This window comes from Populus euphratica, unplaced genomic scaffold (assembly GCF_000495115.2).
Source record: "Populus euphratica unplaced genomic scaffold, PopEup_1.0 scaffold6.1, whole genome shotgun sequence".
In the NCBI taxonomy this organism is placed as follows: domain Eukaryota; kingdom Viridiplantae; phylum Streptophyta; class Magnoliopsida; order Malpighiales; family Salicaceae; genus Populus; species Populus euphratica.
The window spans coordinates 622139-642877 of record NW_011499849.1 but is presented as its reverse complement, the minus strand read 5'-3'; the positions used below and the strand labels follow the sequence as shown (position 1 = coordinate 642877).

At 33.3% G+C, this 20739-nt stretch overlaps 3 protein-coding genes and 1 long non-coding RNA gene across 4 annotated transcripts; 3 read left to right on the top strand and 1 right to left on the bottom strand.

Annotated features, from left to right (window-relative positions):
- Positions 1–38: 38 nt before the first annotated feature.
- On the top strand, positions 39–2936 carry LOC105120396 (uncharacterized). The gene is made up of 6 exons (XM_011018565.1): positions 39–419; positions 517–810; positions 1389–1546; positions 2174–2279; positions 2361–2486; positions 2642–2936. Exons 1-6 carry the CDS (start codon positions 228–230, stop codon positions 2774–2776), a joined length of 1011 nt encoding a protein of 336 aa, XP_011016867.1. The 5' UTR covers positions 39–227; the 3' UTR covers positions 2777–2936.
- Positions 2937–7212: 4276 nt separating this feature from the next.
- On the top strand, positions 7213–8076 carry LOC105120393 (blue copper protein-like). Its single transcript, XM_011018563.1, has 2 exons — positions 7213–7445; positions 7528–8076. The coding sequence occupies exons 1-2, from the start codon at positions 7274–7276 to the stop codon at positions 7923–7925; spliced, it is 570 nt and encodes a 189-aa protein (XP_011016865.1). The 5' UTR covers positions 7213–7273; the 3' UTR covers positions 7926–8076.
- LOC105120395 (uncharacterized) lies at positions 7963–16401 on the bottom strand. Its single transcript, XR_841322.1, has 2 exons — positions 16333–16401; positions 7963–8063 (listed from the first exon to the last, which is right to left on the bottom strand). It is a non-coding gene; the product is annotated as an uncharacterized LOC105120395 (long non-coding RNA).
- LOC105120394 (blue copper protein-like) lies at positions 15490–16309 on the top strand. The gene is made up of 2 exons (XM_011018564.1): positions 15490–15706; positions 15789–16309. The coding sequence occupies exons 1-2, from the start codon at positions 15535–15537 to the stop codon at positions 16184–16186; spliced, it is 570 nt and encodes a 189-aa protein (XP_011016866.1). The 5' UTR covers positions 15490–15534; the 3' UTR covers positions 16187–16309.
- Positions 16402–20739: the final 4338 nt, after the last annotated feature.

Below are 20739 nucleotides of genomic sequence, written 5' to 3'. Positions count from 1 at the left end.
TTAAATACCCTCCAAACGGCTAGTTTCGATTCCCAAAATCCAAAAACCGCCTTCCATTTCAATTTGAATTCCCAAATCCAAAAGCCACAGAACTCAGAAGCCAAGCGAAAAAACTTCTAATCTCAATCTTTTTGAGATTAGATCAGCGAAATCGATCTCGTAGGGTTCGTTGATTTGAATTTTCAAGATCAGTTCAAAAGCTAGGGTTTTTATTTTCGAGATCAGAAATGGATCTACTTCAAGAAATCGACGATTACATAAAAGAAACAATCAATGAATCCTTAGGCCTACCAGTCTCTGCTCGCACTCTCCAATTAAAGCTTCGCGTTTACGAGGATGCTTATTTCCGTCTCCGTGACCAACACCTTCTTCTCCTCGGCAAATTTCGCCAAAAAGACATCCTTATTGACCGTGCCAAGGTAAAAAGTTACCAATCAATTGTATTATCCAGTTCGTTTTAGTTCCCGATTTTCTTAATAATTTTTTTGTTCTTTTTTGGTTTGTTTTGGCTTTTAGGCGGAGGCGAATATGAATGCAGCGGCGATAAAGAAATTTGTGGAGGAAAATCAAAGATTGGCAGCGGAGTGTGCGAATTTGGTGAGTCAGTGTAACAAATGGGAAAGAGAGTGTTCGCTTTATGATAATGATAGAGAAGCTTTAATGGAGTTTGGGAATGAGGCGGATGAGCGGGCAAGAGAGGCGGAGGAGAGAGCAAAAGAGGCAGAGGTCAGGGTTCGTGAATTGGAGGAGGAGTCGGGGAAGGCTTTGGAGGAATTGCAGTTTTATAAGCACAAGTGCCATACTCGTAGGGTAATTTTTAAATTCTTTGTTTTCGGTTACCTTTCCTTTTGATTGATTGTTTGTGGGTTTTTGAAAATTGGATGTTGCTTACATTTTGTCTGGCCTTATACCTTATAGATGAGTTAGTATTATTGCTTAGTTGATTCAGAATTGTGTGTCAGGCTGCCTCGTAACGGTTTTTTAGCTGTTTGTGCCTACTTGATTTATAGACTATAGTTCTTTATCCTGGAACTTTAGTGCTACTTATATGCATGGACAGCTAACAGAACTCTGTGAATTCTCAAATGGGTATTTACACTCATGCAAAATTTTCCCATGTAATAGTGTTTGATTCCTTGAAAGGCATTGATTATACGTACTGGATTGTGGCTCAAAGGAATGTACACTTCGTTGACACTGAAATTAATGGTTTGCATAACCTGGTAATACTGTTTGGTTATGTGTAATAGATGAATGCACCTTTGTTATGAGTGATTCTGCGTTTCGTACATAGTTTTCACTTACTATCAGTTTTTGCTTCTCTTTGTGTGCGTGCATATACCACTCCAAGTAAAGGATGACAATGCTTAATAACTGTAACCTTGTAGGATGATTCATCAACTGAGAGCACTGATATGGAGGAGAATTCCCTTGAGTCCATTTTAGCAACATTGGTTGGTAAAGATGAGGTGGAATCTGGTCAAGCTTATTTGGAAGCGAACAGTGGCTATGATTCATGTCAAACTTTGCTGAAAATGTGGAATAGGTAAATGAATTTTTCAGTCCTTTTTGTTTGTATGTCAAGTTTGTTGAAATATAGCCCTTTCCTTTACAAATATCAGAGTGTCTTATCTTTCTGCTTGATTATACTTTCCACGGACTTTAGACAAAGAAGTGTTCTTCACCATCTTTGATTTTACTATATTTTATTTTCCAGAAATGATAAAATAAGATCCTCATAGCACACCTTGTTTCTTTGAGTGGAAACCCAAACCAATACCAATAGCTTGCCTTGCTTTTCACCAATTTTGACAGCTTTCCAGCAATTACACTGTCTTGTACTGTGTCACCTGTATTTCTGATGATGAGGAACCAACCTCTCTGTCGACAGGCAAAAGAGACTTAAGTAATTCGGGACATTAAGATGAACTGGTATGAAATGACATTTTTTGCTCGTGTCTAATCTTCTACTGATAAACTGGTGCCCTTGACAACCGTGTTTTATCGTCACTGTGCGGCTTGGAAATGTAATGGTGTATGCCAAAAAGTTGAAAAACATTTGACATTTCTCTTGCTCTTGTTGCAAGCTCGTTTTTTGTTTCTTGGAAAGTTTCCTTACTCAATACTCTTATCACCTTTATTTCTTTTTTACTTTTGTCTCTGACGGTGGTAGTTTGAGGCCTTCAACACGGAAAGTATTATCACTAGCTGCTAAAGCAAGGACACTTCAGCAAGATAAGGAACATCTCAGGATTAATCTTACTAGAGCTGAAGAGGAGGTGAGAAGACTCATGGAAACAATTTTCTTGGAGGACACAAGTTTTCCTGGTAATAGCTTAATGAAACACTGTCTTGTGCAGGTCAGGTTATTATTTGAAGAGAACAATATACTGGATGGGGAGAACAAAAGGTTATTGAGGCGAGAAAACAGAGAACAGAACTTTGATGGTTCTGGCGGAAAGCATAGCACCAGTGCTTCTGCTAAGGTAAGAGAGAAGGAAGACTTCTTTCCCGATTTGTGTCTGTAGGTGCATGTCTGCCCATTTGTGCGCACGACTATGTCTGTATGTGCGTTCACTTTCATGAGCAGTCTTGGCCATTGAGGTTCATTTCGCAGTTTAATTTCCTGACTTTATTGCAGAGGAGCAAGCGAAAATCAAGTTCGAGGAGTTTCCCTGTTGAGAGCAAGATTGATTCGGAGGATATAGATTCATTGAGACAACCACTGTCACCATTGGGTCACAACTCCCCTGGTTGTAGACTGTATAAGCAGTAGTGACTAATGTTGTTTTTCTAATTTCTTCTTACTGCCTCTGGGTAATTGAGCAAGAAAGCATGAGCGGAGGAAAGATAGCTTCAATTGCATCTGCATATATACGTTGTACGAGAATTATAACCGATTCATAATGAACTGGGGATTCGCTCCTTTTCTTTCATAACTGCATCTTGATTACTGGGTTTTTTTCAGATAAAAAAATGGTGCTATGAGATGGTGAAATTCATGCATCTCAGAAGACCTAGCTCATTTAATCTGTTAGTCGACTCTACTGTTTTGTACTATCACCAAGCCTTGCTATAGATTACTTGTGGTATAAACCAACAATTTATTGTTTAAATTTTCGAATAGTTAAATATACTTTAGGTTCCATGCATATCCATATCCCACTAATACGGTGCGTTTCATCCAATTTCTTGCTCCTCAATTGTAAGATCCTATTTTGTTCTCAAGAGTTATGGAAAATATAGTAGTCTTTTTTCAAAAAAGAAAAGAACAGGTCCAACACATAAGTTTATTAAATGAACTGAAATGTTTTTCAAACCAAAACTTACCAGACTTTATCATAATTTTTAGCTCAAGCGGACCTGTAAGGAGTCAAATATTTCCAAGTGAAAAAAATGAAAAAGAAAAAAAGGTATATTTTGCTTGAGAAAACAACATCGTTTTTGTGGCTCCAAAAAACTTCTTGCCTCCCTTGTCCAAAAACAAATTAACGTTACCATAATTTTTACATGAGAAGGAGTAGGAGGAATAAGAAGAAGAAGAAGAATAAGGATGAGGGGAGTAAGAACAACCTATTTTAACATATTGACTTTTGCCGAAGAAGGTTTTCATCGATAATTTTACCGGTAAATCCTTATGCTGTAAAATTACCGATTGAATTGCCCGCAAAATTTTTAATATGTTTTTTTTTTAATCTATTAGCTATTCCCTCTCTAATTAGTGACTAAACATAATCTATTTAGCAATTGTGGCGGAAAATGCCCAGATAAGTTTTTTTATCCTCATTTTCATTAAAAAAATAGCTATATAAATTTTTCTCTCAATATTTCCATTATTATTTATTAATTTTCTAGTAGTAAGAGAATTTGTTTCCAGTTGGCTTGCAAGTTTGAATCGAGAGAAGAGAAAAACTCCAAACCAAGATGCAAAAGTTGTTAAAGTGTGTTTGGATGGGAGGTGATACGGGTTTTTTTCAAAGATATAATATTTTTAAAGTATAAATAATATCTTCAAAAATAAAAAATACATTTTTTTATATAAATTATATAAAAAAAATTAAAACCATCTCCAAACCAAACAACCTGGACCGAACGAATAAATCGTGCAAAAAAGAGGAGGAGAAGAAAAGGGACAAGCACCCTTTAGGAGCGGGGCAACCAGCGCGAAGCTGGTAATGGTTCATGTGGAAACAACACACACACACACACACAGAGACAAGGAGTTGGTGAGAGCTTGAAGGACCCGAACAGCCCAACCAAACCAAAAGTAACCCTTACCCAACCCACCACATCTAAAAGGACACCATGCCTCTTCCTTGAGCTTGGTTGCACAGGATGCGGGGCGGGGTTGCTCCGTTTTGGATGGTCATGCGACAGCTTTTGTGATAATCATATCAATCGGCGACTTTTAAGCACATGTTAGGTACTCCGTTTTTATCTAAACAAGGACATTGCAACCAAAGTTTAGTGATAAAATAACGTACGTACATTACTTGTAAATGAAACACCGTTATCTTCACATGTTTTTCTTAACCTTTTCTTTTGCCTACCCATACTTAATTTTTTTTAATCATTTTAAGCTTAATTTATTTATAATAATTTTTTATTTTTTTGTAATATTCTTTTAGTTTTTATTTTTTTTTTAAATTTTTTTTAAAATATATTCTTTATATTTGGCCTATTTATCACTCTACCACTTAATCTATCTATATCTTTTTTTTTTTGTAATATTTTCTTTTAATTTTCTTAAAATATTATACAAAGATTAAGGAAAATAATGTATTAATATAACAATTGTAATATTGTCTTAGTTTTATAATATGTTAAAAATAAACTTGAGATTTTATAAATTCTTATTAGTTCAAATTATCTTTATTATATTTTATTATATATAAATACTATCTTATTGATTCATAATTATATTTTTTACTTGTTATTAAAAAATTAATAAAATCTATATATTAATTCATTTGAACTAGAAAATAATTATTTGATCTATGGTTAGGTGAGTCGAATAAATATATTAATCTTTTTATATTTATTAGCACAAATAATTTTTGATTTATTTAAATAAATAAATAAATAAATAAATATAGTTTTTGATTTATAATTAAAAATTTTATTATAAAAAACATTTTAAAAGATAATATATTTTTTTTGCTAAAATAATTATTCTAATAATAAATTACAAGTCAAATAACTTGTAAAAACTAAAATTGCAGATGGGTAGATTCCTTGATTTTATAAACAAAGCCAAATGTATTTACCTTAGCTATCCAAGACTAATAACGATATACCCTTCTAACAAAGAATCACGCTTTTTTGAAACTTAATTTGATGGGAATATAAATAGTCAAAGCAAGGCGTTTAGTTTGGAAGTATTTGTCATCTATCAAGTCAAAGAAAAAAGTCAAACTAAAATCAGGTAAAGGTCATGTCTGCATCATAATTGTGGGAACTTTTGTTGGTAGGTAAGGAAGTCTTTTCAGTGGTTTTTATTTATTTATTGAATTCGTTTAGAAAGGTGTTTCATACAATCCATTTTTGTAAAAACTACAATTTTTTATCCCTCCAAGTATGGTATATGTTTAGTTTTGTTCTGTCCATCAAGATTTCAAAAGCACCCCGTAATCATTTACTTTTTAAACAAAATTCTTAAATTATACCTAATTTAATTTGCACATGTTTTAAACCATATATTGAGAGAATGAATTTTAAAAAAAATAGTATAACTTTTCTATAGACTTAAATTTAATAAGTTTAAAAATCACTCTATAAATTTAAAAAATTCCATCTAATAAAAAAGATCGAACCTATTAACTAGGTCAAACTATTCTTGGGTTCAGGTGCTTGAATCTAGTTATTGGCTCTTAGGTGCAATTTGTTTATAGTAAAGAACTTTTATATTCCATTTCATCATTAAAAATGTTACATGCTTTGATCCACGTCTCATGATAATATCCACGTCTCATGATAATACTAAGAAGATCACATATTTTCTTTCTTTTACTATGATTTCTCTCAATTAGTGGGCTCTCAAGCCCTCGTATCATTATTATTAGGAAGGCTATATGCCTCCCACTTTCCAGTGAAATTTTTCTTTAATAGTAAGCTTTCATGCCTCACGTGTAACTATAATCCTCCACTTTTCAATATAATCTTGGATTGGAATGAGGTTTTCAAACCTCACATCATTACATGGAATAACCTTTGAGGTGTTTCTGTCAACCTCTTAAATTTTTTTTCTAATTACAAACATTATTATGATTTAAGTGCAGTATTTAAACTCAATTAACCAAGTATATTTGGTGAGTATGGTGCCCAATACATTAGGTTTTTCTATTATACTATCAGACATCTTGGTTATAGAAAATAGATTGAATTACTAAAACTAAATAATTAATATATTATCCAATATATATGTTTTATATCTGAAAACATTGGATTTTGGGACCTTAGTGGAGATTGGAGAATTTGTAACAACCTTTTTCCTTAGGGTGATCTAAATCTCGAATGCATAAAGTGAAAAAAGAATCGAGGTTTTTTTGTGTGATTTATATAGTGAATAAAAGTTGTGTGTATTTTGATTGCGAGAACAAATGACTGTTGGATGGAAGGCCGATCTTGCATGAATACTTATGATTCAATGGTTCAATGGAAACCATGGAGAGACTAAGGGACTAATTGAAAATAGTATGTTAGTTGGAGGGTTCGAATGTATTATGCCCAAACGTTCTCTTATTCCTGTATCATCTCTGAGAAATTCATCCGAAAATAATAAAACAAAATGGCTTTATTTATATAAAAAGCTGATGCATAGGATACCAAAAGCGCCTTGTCCACTAGGAGCATCAGACTTCGAAAATAAGACCACTTTCCCTGTAAGTTATCATCTCATCTTTAATTTCTTTGAACTTGTAGACGTAGGCTTTAAGTGTTCTATGATGTTCACTCACATGTTGAAGAACTCTTGTCATTCCTTAGTGACGAATCACATAAAAATGATGCATCTTTTCCTAACAATCATGTTCAAGACAATCAGAGGAAAATCGGACCCACTTTTCCCTTACATTAGGTATGGAGTCTGGGTTAAGTCATCTTCATGAAATTAGTCCCTTTCACATTCAAAGAGTTTTGTGGAATCAAGTGGACCTAATTCTACTCACCATATTTACTCATTCCACTATATAACACCCCCAGCTACTATCCTAAAAGCAACCCAAATACCTTCTTCTCTTCTCTTCTCTTCTCTTCTTTTCTCTTCTCCGGGAAAATGGCCGGTTTAATTTCAAGATCAGTTCCTTGTGCAATCCTAGTAATCTTGTGCACGGTGGTGCCCATTTTGGCTAAAGATTACACTGTAGGAGATAGTTCAGGCTGGGCAATTGGTATGGATTATAGCACCTGGACTAGTGGCAAGACCTTTTCAGTTGGCGACAGCCTTGGTGAGTCCCCTTCTCTCAGTACACGTTACTGATCAAGATTAGTACTTGATTTACTAATCAGGTTTCTGTTTATATAATCTAGTGTTTAACTACGGAGGAGGCCACACGGTGGATGAAGTGAGTGCCAGTGACTACAAGACATGCACTACAGGCAATGCAATCACTTCAGATAGCAGTGGTGCTACCACAATAGCCCTCAAGACTGCCGGAACTCATTATTTCATTTGTGGTGTTCCTGGCCACTGTGGGAGTGGCATGAAGGTTGCAGTCACTGTTGCAGCAGCAGGATCGAGCACAAGTCCCTCCTCCTCAGGAACTCCATCTTCTGATGGCACTACCACTTCTCCCGCCGGTAGTAACGTCACCAATTACAAGCCTTCATCCAACAACGTACCCGATTCATCCTTAGGGATCAATATTTCCCCAATTGTGGCTATAGCTGGTACTTGTGTTGCCGTTTTTGTGATGGTTCTCTCATGAATTGCCAGGATAGAGGCAGTGCTCTGCTAGATCCCTCTTTTTTTTGGTTCTTGCTTTTCCTGAAGTTCTGCTTGTATTCAGGATTATTACTGTTTATCGTTACGAACGAGTAGTGATATGAGATTATAGATTAAGTATGTGATCATGGTTCTCATTTGTACCCCTCAAAATTCTATTTCGTTTCTGCCAGCATAGGTTCAGTTTAATCCCTCTGCTTTCCCCCATCCCTCTCATTTGAATGCGGATGGTCATTCGATCATTAATCTCTTAGTATTAGGTAAATTTACTTCTTTTTCTAATAATTAAGTCGATTAATATAGAGAAGAGTAATATTTAATTGTAAAATACCAAAACTCCTTAATCTTAACAAAAATGGTTACAACTGAATAGTATGGTGACCCATTTTGATCCATGATGTTCACCTGCGAGCTTCTAAAATTAGAAGGTGAATTGGAATCCTCTACCATCGAAGCGTGATTTTCCAAATTAACTAATGTATTTTTCTTTTCTTTTTTTTCTTGGTATAAAACGCGGCAAAGCCCGCGAGAACCAAGGAAACAAGTGACCAACGGAGAGGGGCACCCTTTTCATCCTTGAATAATAAAAGTCTTACAAGTTAGCCCAAATTCTGATGGCTAACCCACCTCTGTGCTTGACTGAAAGGAAAGAACATATGTTTTTTTCTTGATCTCCCTTCCACCATCCTTTCGAACATAGATACATGCAACTTTGAAGCTCAGATTTTGTCTGTTTAATACTAAATGCTATAACTAAGTTAAGTGGCGAACTTGCTCCCTTCACTTTTTTCTGCCACCATGTCCCCGAGGCTTGAAGGGTACTGAGACGCTCACAAAATATGGTATAGACTAAATTTAATAATGATTCTCTATATATATAAAAAAATATTAAATTTAATAATCAACTAAACTAGTTAGAAGAAATAGTAATATAATTACTAACATGATAGTTTTTTCCCATATAGTAAAGAAAAACAAAATAAACCAAGCCGCGCGCGATCAATGAATAAACATTGTTGTTTCCGTAGCTAATTCTTCAAATTTGGAAACTTGGATGGTCTTTATCTTTTTTGGTCCTTCTAATTCCTTGAATGTTTGGACTTGGTCCCTAAACAATAAAATTCTTGTAATTGAACTCGATTAATCATGGTCAATTGAAAGAAATTTATTTTGATGTCAACACCAAGCTATGGCCTAGTTAAATAAGAGAGCCAGATTGAGCTTCTGCTTTCTTTACGCCTAGACTCTGAGAATAACCTGCCTCAGTCCATGCATAATTGGGTCTGCAATTAATGAAAGTGAAAACTAATTTTACTAATTGAAGTTTTGGAAAGTTTTTAAAGGCGTGATGCGTCTACATCCTGTCCAAGATCACAAGTTATATTAAATATTACATTGGATAAAAATTGAAAATCTGACTCTCAATCTTCTCAAGCAAAATGTTCTCAAAGACAGTGATAGGACACGCTGGGAGGATTCCTTTGCCGTACGAAGGCTAGCTCTTTGGAGGCACTCATAGGACTGGGGATGCTGTGGTATCATTCATGGAGACAGGTAATTTGTTCCACAGTTCCAGCCACAACAGGGGGAGGAAGAAAGACGCAGGCATTTTGCTGTTTCCAAGGCAACAGAGGGAAAGCTAGAAAGAATATAATCGATGGATTCAGGATTTCCTCTCCAAGGCCCAGCACCCAATCACACAAATCGTTTGCCCGCTTCAAAAAAGTCCTCTGCCAATACAAATTGCGTGACAGTTTGTCCTTGCAAAACCAGATGTCGTTTGACTTTGAAGTTTGATTTCATGTGTATGAAGAAATCGCTGGTGGATTCAAAAAAGAAAGGAACGACATGTAGTTTTCCTAAAGAAGGCAAACAAAGAAGAGAAGCCTAATAAATAACGGGCAGAGGGTGGACCGACCTGATTAACCACCAGTCTCCTTTTCTGAGCAACGAGAAGAGAACAAATTAACTACATTAAATCAACGCAGGGTAGCTACTTAATGGGCCAAAAGGCTCAAGGTTAAATAAATAAAACTGAACAATGTTGTCCAATTAATCCATCTATTCGGCTTGTAACGAAATGTTGTGTGTTTACTGTTGAAACCATATAACCCACCCTTATATCTTTATATCGGGCCCATCTCCGATCACAATTAAGGATAATAAAAAAGGTGGGATATATATATATTTGACAATCATTTCTGCATGTCTCCTACAAAACAAGAAAAAAACCCAAAATCTAAAATTCATATTAATAATGTAAATATATATAAACTTTAATTAAAATAATTATTAAAAAACTTAAAAAGAGCTATTTAGCTCGAAAAACATTTTCACTTCTTTTTTTTTAATATGCTTTTTTTTATATAAGTTTCTTTATATAACTCTATTGGAGTTGGTTTATACTTCAATTGTTTTTTTATAAAATAAAAAAGTTTAAAAAAATCTAAAAATAAAAATTAAATTATAAATAAATATACAACAATAAGCTCTTATCAAATGCCTTATACGGTTCACAAATGAAAGTGCTCTCTTGGTATATTTACTCGCTAAACTATGATTTTTTTTTATTTTTATTTTGAGTATTGGATCATAAGCGCTTTTTAAATTCATATGATGTCATAAATTCTTGAAACTTTTCTAAATTACCCTTCATGATGTGTTTTGGTTTATAATTTTCTCATAACACTATATCATCAAGTAAGCTTTGTTCATTGTATATTTATGGGCATCAAATAAAACTTATCTAATTGCATTATGATTTTCTCGCACTTTTCTGACCAGCTATTTAGCTCGAAAAACATTTTCACTTTTTTTTTTAATATGCTTTTTTTATATAAGTTTCTTTATATAACTCTATTGGAGTTGGTTTATACTTAAATTGGTTTTTTTTACAAAATAAAAAAGTTTAAAAAAATCTAAAAATAAAGATTAAATTATAAATAAATATACAACAATAAGCTCTTATCAAATGTCTTATATGGTTCGCAAATGAAAGTGCTCTCTTGGTATACTTACTCGCTAAACTATGATTTTTTTTATTTTTATTTTGAGTATCGAATCATAAGTGATTTTTAAATTCATATGATGTCATAAATTCTTGAAACTTTTCTAAATTATCCTTCATGATGTGTTTTGGTTTATAATTTTTTCATAACACTATGTCATCAAGTAAGCTTTGTTTATTGTATATCTATGGGCATCAAACCACAAACCGCGCAACTTGGCACAAAAACTTATTAAACAATAATATAACATTTTACTATTTAAAACTTATCTAATTGCATTATGATTTTCTTGCATTATGATTTTCTCGCACTTTTCTAACTACTTGCTCATTTTTCGTGTCTTAGTAAAACTTTTTCTTAAAATTCAATTCAAACATTGAATAGTTTTCAAAATTATGGGAAAACCATATAAAAAAGTATAAATTATTTATCCGATCCAACCTATGATTTTCCCCAACATATATTTACTACATTCATCCATTCAGGATGACCCTAAAGTCAACTTTATTAAAACAATTGTTCTTTAAATGATAATTTTATCATACTTGTTATTAAATGAAAAACTTCAATATTGATAAACCTTAAAATTAATTCATGAAAGTTATTTTTTATTTAATGAAAAACTTAAAATAACCTAATATAAATAAATAAGTTTTTTAGTGAGAAAAGACATGATTTATGTAAAATTGTCGACCTTCCATTCTACCATAGTTTTGATTGTATATTAATCTATTTTTGAAGGGATTTCAGCTCTTTTACCCATATTAAATGAGCTTTGATCGATAACATATGCATATAATATCTTTTTAAGTGTTTTTCTATTATTGACATCTAAATTAATGACACATTTATAATCACTAACACTACTACTTGATTAAGTAGCAATGTTCTTGTTAAACTTGAAATTTTTTTCTCCTTTGAAACATGGTGTCTATAAGAAAACAATAACACAAATCAAAATGTTTATGAAGATACTAATTCTAATAATTTTACAATAAGTTGATAAGTGATTTAACAAAATTTTGATAGCATTTCCTATAAATTAATACATTTTAATTGTTATCAATTTCCTAAAAAAATAATTTTCTCAAATTTTCAACTTGACAATAAAACTAATAAAATATAATTGACAAGTATTAAATAACTCATTATTTCTTCAATTATAATAACACACTTAAGTTACAAAATCAAACTCAATTTCATCAAATGACAAATGAATTCAATTTTCCTCAATCTCAAACAATTCCTAACATATAAATCATACATTAATAAAAAAATTATTTTTAAAAAAAAAGATAAAACTCTTAAATATATAAGCAAACTACAAATAGTATTAAAAAATTTCAATAAATTAACCTAAAACATAAATAGATTACAAGAAAAATATATAGATTTGCTTCCTTAATATAGCAGAGCTTCACAATATATTAAATTAAAAGAGAAATGTTAATACCATTAATCGATTTAGATCGATATTGGTGGTTTAAGGTGGCTAGAATTTTTAGGATGATGGCTGGATTATTTTATAAGAAAATAAGTGGAGGGGGCTACTGGTTTTTTGGATAGGAAGAAGAAGAAGACAGGGAGGAGGGAAAAGAGGATTGTCAAGTCTTATTTCATTTAATTTTTGATGGAATGTCCATCAACAATTCCATAAAAAAAATATTGATATGTCGAATTTTTAATGAAAGTGCAAACTATTTTTTTTATTTTTTTTTATTTTCTCTATTTTATCATAAATTATCAATGGGACAAATTCCGTCATAATTTTGGTTTGTAACTACAAACATAAATTTTCCATGGCTATTTATATGAGAAAGTATGATAAAATATTTTCTATTGGTATTTTCATTACTATTTACTAATTTTATGGTAATGTATTAAATTTCTTTAACACAAAAAAAAAGTTTGTTTCTTTACTAGAAGGGAGGGGAATGTAACTAGAATTTAATGGCAATGTAGGGTATGAAGATTAAACCTAATATTTAGGGTGTTATTGCACCTACAATACATGTTGTAAATTAAATATGTTTTTAAATACAGACTCATAAAAATTAGCAATATTAATTCAAATCATAAATATTTATAATATCCACAAAAAATTTAACTCAAACCAATATATTTAATTCGCTCAATTCTAAAAATACTGAATGAATCGGATTTATAATATGTAAATATCAAAAGTTAGATAGTATATAATTATACACTTAAACCAAATCCAACTATATTATGAACACCTCTAATTTTGATTTCTATCAATTTAATTGTGCATCTTCTGAATTTTGCATGAGACGAAGACCTTGTCACTGGGATTAGAAAAACATTGAATTGATCAGGCATTTTGAATTCTATCAATGTAATCGAAGTCTAACCTGGTATGTGTTTGGTGTCGCGATTAAAGGTGAGAACCCTCGGGTCCTTAGATCTTTATGCTTACCTTAGCTGTTCTGTCTGGATGTAAAATAGGGCATTTTGCGTTCCCAAAAACGGGATCATTCATTACAAAGCTAAAATGAAATCAATCAAGAAACAAAATGTTTGATGATGGAAAATGTGGTACTAGTGTTATAAAGAGATGAGATTAAGCATTACGTGTTAGTTCAAGTAGTAAGTGGATTTGTATCCTGTTGTCATCCAAGTTTGAATCGAGAGTAGAAAAACTCGTCTTCGTGCACCAAGATGCAAAAGCTGGAATGAGAATGTGCTAAATTCGAAAAGACAGAGAGAGCGAATAAATCGTGCAAAAAAAGGAGGGGGGTGGGTAATGGGTTGAGCTAGAAGAAGAAAAGGGACAAGAGCACTTTAGGAGGGAGGGCAACCAGAGCGTAGATGGTAATGGCTCAAGTGGAAACAACACACATGAGCAGTTGGTGAGAACTTGGATGAACCCTCACAGCCCAACCAAACCCGGAGCCACTCTTACCAGACCACCACATCTAAAAGTACACCATGCCTTTTTTTTGAGCTTGGTTGCACAGCGTGCCAGGTGGGGTTGTTTCGTTTTGGGTAATCATGCGATAGTTTAAATACCTTTGTGATAATCATGCGATAGTTTAAATACCTTTGTGATAATCATATCAATGGTGACTTTTAAGCACATGTTAGGTGCTCGGTTTTTATCTAAACATGGACATTGCAACAAGATTTAATGCTAAAATAATATACGTACATTACCTGTGAATTAATCGTCGCCGTCTTCTGATCATGCCTTCAAATAACATGCAGATAAACAAGTGTAGATTTTTCAGTGAAGATTTTATGAAAGTGCCCGTTCTCCTTAAGATTACCTGTGAATGAATCATCGCTGTCAGGCTGATCCTGGGTGGTTTTTCTCCATGATGTTCAGAAGATATAATTATATAAATGATGGAATTTACATTAAAAAAGTTTCAGTACATTCTTAGCAGAAAAGCAATATCGACGAAGACAAATGATGCTGTTTAAGACAAACTTGGGTAATGTTAATTTACCAGTAAGAGATTTGGCTGCTTTTCTGAATTCTCAAGAGACTTTCACTAAAATGCACAGCCATGTTAAACAATTTACATTCAACTTAAAAATTAAAATTGTAAGATGGGTAGCTATCCAAGAATGATTAATAAACGATATATCCTTTTAACAAAGAATTACGCTTTTTGCAAACTTAATTTTGATGGGCATGTAGTTAACAAGTATTTGTCATCGATCAATTCAAAAGCCATGTCTGCATCGTAATTGTGGGAATGGAGGGGGCTTTTGTTGCTAGGGAAGGAATGCCTTCTTAGTTCATGGCTTTGGACTTCGGACAAGGAGAGCATAGAATGTTCGTTTAGAATAGGGTTACCATTTTTGGAAAAATTACAATTGAACCCTCCAACTATTATCATATATGTTTAATCTACAATCCTCGTCCGCTAGAAGAAGTTTGGGTTCAAAGGAGGCCTTTTCATCCGCTCAATGTAAACCATGTAGAGACCAAGGGACTAATTGAAAATAGTATGTAAGTTGGAGGGTCTGCATGTATTATGTCCAAACATTCTCTTATTCCTGTATCATCTCTGAGAAATTCATCCGAAAATAATAAAACAAAATGGCCTTTTTTAAAATAAGAAGCTGATGCATAGGATGCCAAAGGCGCCTTATCCATGAGGAGCGTCAGACTTGGAAAATAAGACCAATAATTCCCTGTAAGCTATCATCTCATCTTTTATTTTGTTTGAACTTGTAGACGTAGGCTTTAAGCGTTCCATGATGTTCAGTCACATGTTGCTGTCTACTTGATTATGGAATTTAATTCATTCGGCCCATAAGAAGATAAAACGATTATGACGTTGAAGAACTCGGGTCATTCCTTAGTTACGGGTCACATAAAAATGATGCATCTTTCCCCACCAACCATCTTTAAGTGAACCCACTTTCCCTTGCATTAGGTATGGAGTATGGGTTAAGTCATCTTCATGAAATTAGTCCCTTTCACATTCAAAGAGTTTGGAGGAATCAAGTGGAGCTAATTCTACTCATTCCACTATATAACACCCCTAACGACCATCCTAAAAGCAACCCAAATACCTTCTTCTCTTCTCTTCTCTTCTCTTCTCCTGGAAAATGGCCGGTTTAATTTCAAGATCAGTTCCTTGTGCTATCCTAGTAGTCTTGTGCACGGTGGTGCCCATTTTGGCTAAAGATTACACTGTAGGAGATAGTTCAGGCTGGGCAATTGGTATGGATTATAGCACCTGGACTAGTGGCAAGACCTTTTCAGTTGGCGACAGCCTTGGTGAGTCCCCTTCTCTCAGTACACGTTACTGATCAAGATTAGTACTTGATTTACTAATCAGGTTTCTGTTTATATAATCTAGTGTTTAACTACGGAGGAGGCCACACGGTGGATGAAGTGCGTGCCAGTGACTACAGCACATGCACTACAGGCAATGCAATCACTTCAGATAGCAGTGGTGCTACCACAATAGCCCTCAAGACTGCCGGAACTCATTATTTCATTTGTGGTGTTCCTGGCCACTGTGGGAGTGGCATGAAGGTTGCAGTCACTGTTGCAGCAGCAGGATCGAGCACAAGTCCCTCCTCCTCAGGAACTCCATCTTCTGATGGCACTACCACTTCTCCCGCCGGTAGTAATGTCACCAATTACAAGCCTTCATCCAACAACGTACCCGATTCATCCTTAGGGATCAATAATTCCCCATTCGTGGCTTTAGCCGGCAGTTGTGTTGCCGTTTTTGTGATGGTTTTCTCATGAATTGCCAGGATAGAGGCAGTGCTACGCTAGATCCGTCTTTTTTTTTTGGTCGTTGCTTTTCCTCAAGTTCTGTTTGTATCAGGATTATTACTGTTTATCGTTACGAATGAGTAGTAATTACTAATATGAGATTATAGATTAAGTATGTGATCATGGTTCATAATTAAGTATCACTTTTTTCCTCATGTGTGCCCCTAAAAATTCTATTCCGGTACTTTAATCCTTTCGCTTCCCTCCATCCCTCTCCTTGGAATGCGGATGGTAATTAGATCATTAATCTCTTATTAAATTAGGTAAAGTTACTTTTCAAATATAATTAAGTTAATTAATCTAGAGAAGAGTAATATTTAATGGTAAAATACCAAAATTCATTAATCTTAACAAAAATGGTTACAACTGAATAGTATGGTGACCCATTTTGATCTATGATGTTCACCTCCGAGCTGGTAGAGTTAGAAAGTGAATTGGAGTCCTTCATCATCGAACATGATTTTCTAAATTAATAATTTAAAACTAAATAAGCTCACATGAGCATGAATTAGTAATCAGTCGTATTCCCAAACAAACATTATTTATGTCAACTGTCAAGTGTTATTGTCAAACTCTAAAATCATTTCAAATAATAAACCATGAGGTCTAATTGAACAAATGGCTATAAAGACAGTAAAATTTAAGGAAAAAAATATACATGAGAAAGCTTGAAAGAAGTTAGTACAAAGATTGAGATTATGTGTTGAGGTAAGTCAGAAATTACAATAATAATTTTTCTCTATTAAAAAAAATATTAAATTTAATAATCGTGTAAACTTGAAAGTCAAACTGAACTAATTAGAAAAGATAGAAAAAGAAAAATAATTACTAACGTAATAGTTTTTTCCTATATAGTAAAGGAAAATAAAATATAAACAAAATAAACCAAGCCGCACGCGATTAATGAATAAACATTGTTTTTTCCGTAGCTAATTCTTCAAATTTGGAAACTTGAGTTGTCTTTATCTTTTTTTGGCCCTTCCTATTCCTTGAATGTTTGGATTTGGTCCCTAAATAATAAAATTATTGGAACTTAACTCAATTAATCATGGTGAATTGAGAAGCTTGGGACAGTTGTAGATTGAGGTTCGTATTTCAATTTACCTTTTTATTAAGGTGGTGAAATTAAAAAATATTTATAATTTTTTAGTCTATTCAAAATAAAATAATAAAAAAAAACATGAGCCAAATGTAAAGGAAAAAAAAATTAAAGGGATGGTCTGAAATTTTAAAGGGGTTGATGTTGAGTTCCATGAGAAGAAGAAAAAAAATGATTAAAAACAAAGTCATTGTGAAAGAGTAAATTTTGCCTTTAAAGACATCAAATTAATTATGTTATTTAAAAAAAATTAAAAAGACCATAACACCCTAATAAAAGGCATCATTTTTTTTCTAGAGTTAAATTAATAATTTTATTGTGCAATACAAAAAAAGCTAGATGACTAATCTAATCTTATATAAATTGTAAGAGATAATTTATGTCACTTTAAAAAAATCACTTTATTTTTTCTGGCATTTATTTTAAAAGTTTCATGGCTGATGAGCAATTTTATTATTATAATGAATAATATTCTGAATATTGGTGAATAGTAATTTAAACCAACTTATTTTTGCTAATGTACAGCAAAACCAGAAACAGGGGCTTGGCGTTTGTCGCAATGGGCTCCCCTGAAGAGGCAGATGCTGCTCTTAATTATCTCGATTCTTACGTAAGCACATCATCTTCGATTCTTCCCTTCTTCGGAATATGGAATATGGAATCCTTGTGGTAATGCATACCTTATTGGATAGAGAGGAGAGATAAATCAGATTGAGACTTATAATTATCAAGAATTAACCGATTTTAATATGGCTCTTGGATATGTACCCTAATCCACTTTATGCTAGCCTTTTGCTCTTCGAAAACCTATTAACAAGAATCATAAAATCTCTAGACTTTGTTTTTCTTTTCTTTTTGGTTGATTTCGTTCATATCTTAACGTGCATTAGTGTTTGTCTTGCCCTTTTCTTTTACGAACTAGAAAACATCTAGTCTTCTTACAAATGCCTTTCAGGAATTTGAGGGCCGCACTTTGAGGATGAATTATGCACAACAAAAAAAGAAAAAACCTTCACCACCTCCGCCACTCATGCCAGGGCCAACATTCAAAATGTTTGTAGCGAATTTTCCCTTTGAAGCAAAGTCAAAAGATCTTAAATGTTGTTTCTGCTGAAGTTATAGTTCAGGATAATCCTAGGAGGTCCACCGGCTACGGACTTGTTGCATTCAAAACTAGAAAAGAAGCTGAAGAGGCCCTTTCTACTTTCTCTAACAAGGTAGGGCAGAATTATGATTATGTTACAGCATTTCTGTCTCAAAGAATTTGATTAATGTACTTCTGTATTATTGCAGTAGACAGCTTGTGAAACATCGAGAAGAAGATGGTTCACAATCTGATGGTACTTCGGGTGAGTTGGAATCTGACAAGGTGCAAGCACATACAGCCAATGACAATTGAAAATGAAATTTTGCGAGGCCCTGGAATTGTTTGATGTGATTCGCTCCATATTTGTGGGTAAAACTTCTAAAATTTGGTCCTGAAGACCATAAAGCAATTGTATGATTTCTTCGGCATGCTTTCTCTAATATCCAACTGGCGTGTTCTATTCTATTGTCAAGAAATACTGCAGGTTGGATGCCTGCTCTTTATTTTTTGATGGAATAGATGTTGTGTAGCTACAACAGATCTCATCGTGGGAGCTTGGAGGTGGGGGAGTATATGATCGGGGATCTATCTTTTTGCAAAATAGCCACCAGGAGAACTCAAAGATTTTGCAGAATGACATAGGCTGCTTGTAAGTGAAATGTTACTGGTCTTGCCTCTTCTTAGGGCTATAACCAAATTTGGACAGCAGACGCTTCATGTCCCACATCTTATAGCATCCAACTGTCTCCTGGGTCGGCATGTAAGATTCCATCGCATGCAAATTCTGTGTAGAACAAAATGAATAACAGTCGCAGGGAAATTTTTAACCTATCCTAGTGATTCTTTTGAGAAAGACTGCTCATGCTTGCAAAGTGATCTGTCATTTTGAGCACGGCTGTTAAAAAAATTGCTCATGTGTGATACCATGGATTAAGATTTTTGAAGCTTGATCAACTTTAACAAACCTACATATTCTATGTTCTTTTTAATTTTTATATTTAATAGTTTATAAATTAAGCATTTATTTTTTTATTTAAAAATATTTCGACTCTCAAGTTTTTGTTAATAAACTTCTTATTATATTTATTTAATGTAACAAAAAAAAAAAACCTTGTCTCATTGAAGAAATGGATGGGGTTACTAGAATTTATTGGTGGTGCAAGTTATGAAAAATATTGGGGGGTTTCATAACACCTGTAGTTCATATTGTAGATCAATTTTTAAATATGGATTAATTTTGAGGGGTGTCATAATACCTGTAGTCCAATTTTTCTCTTGAAAACACTATAAAAACACCAAAAAAAAAACTTCAATAAACTAGTTTGTGTCCTTAAAGTAGTGAAAAACCAGTAAAAATTAAAAAATCAAACCGATACCATAAATATTCCCAGGCCCCAATCTGTTTTTTCAGTAACATGGGGACCCAAAACCACTACCATGGCACCATCAAACACATCCTGTTCAATATAATATTTTAATACTTAACCATTTTGGATGGTGAAAGAGGGACAATCATCTATTTTTTTCCTACTATCATTTTCCAGCTAGTCACTCTTTCTTTTTTGTTTACGGACTAAAGATTGATGAAATTAAATTTTAAAATCAAAGGAAAAATTGTGCGAGTTTATGATTAGGCATGTATTATTTTAATGTCTTCTATTTTAGGGTTTATCTTATATTAGTTTAGGACTAGGCATATATCAGGATTTTAGTATCATGACAAAAAAGTTTTTTAAAAAATGATTAATTATTTAGGTAATTCCTAAATTGACTTGTGTATCATGCATTGAAGCTTTTAGCCGTAACGAAATTCTTTTCTGAGATAATAAAGTTGCTTTTTTTATGCACCTCGCTGTTGAGTCTTGGAATTATAACCAGGATCACTTAGCCAATGAAAAGACTTGGACTTGTGATGCTGTTCCACATGGCACCTGGCCTCAATCCACTTTTGAGAAAAGCTTTAGATGTCGTGGGGACACATTGTACTCGACTCTCTTCTCTTTGTGATGGAGAACTGTGCACAAACTTTCTTAAATTGACAACTGATCATCAGAGAAAGAAAGTAGCAAGATCCACAGTGGCATGGTGAGCTGTGCACCATCCTCAGGCCTTGCACAAGTTGCTTGTTGAATGATACACACACATCATTTTTCGAAGCTGCTCGAAGTCTTTGTAACCAAGAGTTTGCTATCTTCTTCTTTCTTTTTTTACATGACCAACCCAAGCCACTCATTGGAAACCGTAAAAATACTTTTAAAAAAATTTTAATTTTTTTATTTTAAATTAATTTTTTATTCTGATATAATGATATAAAAAATAATTTTAAAAAATAAAAAA

Excerpts from the sequence above, each read along its gene's own strand:
- LOC105120394 (XM_011018564.1), top strand. The coding sequence starts at position 15,535 with ATGGCCGGTTTAATTTCAAGATCAGTTCCTTGTGCTATCCTAGTAGTC. Across the intron at positions 15,707-15,788 it reads TTCAGTTGGCGACAGCCTTG|TGTTTAACTACGGAGGAGGC; the intron begins GTGAGTCCCCTT and ends TATATAATCTAG.
- LOC105120396 (XM_011018565.1), top strand. The coding sequence starts at position 228 with ATGGATCTACTTCAAGAAATCGACGATTACATAAAAGAAACAATCAAT. Across the intron at positions 420-516 it reads TCCTTATTGACCGTGCCAAG|GCGGAGGCGAATATGAATGC; the intron begins GTAAAAAGTTAC and ends TTTGGCTTTTAG. Across the intron at positions 1,547-2,173 it reads TTGCTGAAAATGTGGAATAG|TTTGAGGCCTTCAACACGGA; the intron begins GTAAATGAATTT and ends TGACGGTGGTAG.
- LOC105120393 (XM_011018563.1), top strand. The coding sequence starts at position 7,274 with ATGGCCGGTTTAATTTCAAGATCAGTTCCTTGTGCAATCCTAGTAATC. Across the intron at positions 7,446-7,527 it reads TTCAGTTGGCGACAGCCTTG|TGTTTAACTACGGAGGAGGC; the intron begins GTGAGTCCCCTT and ends TATATAATCTAG.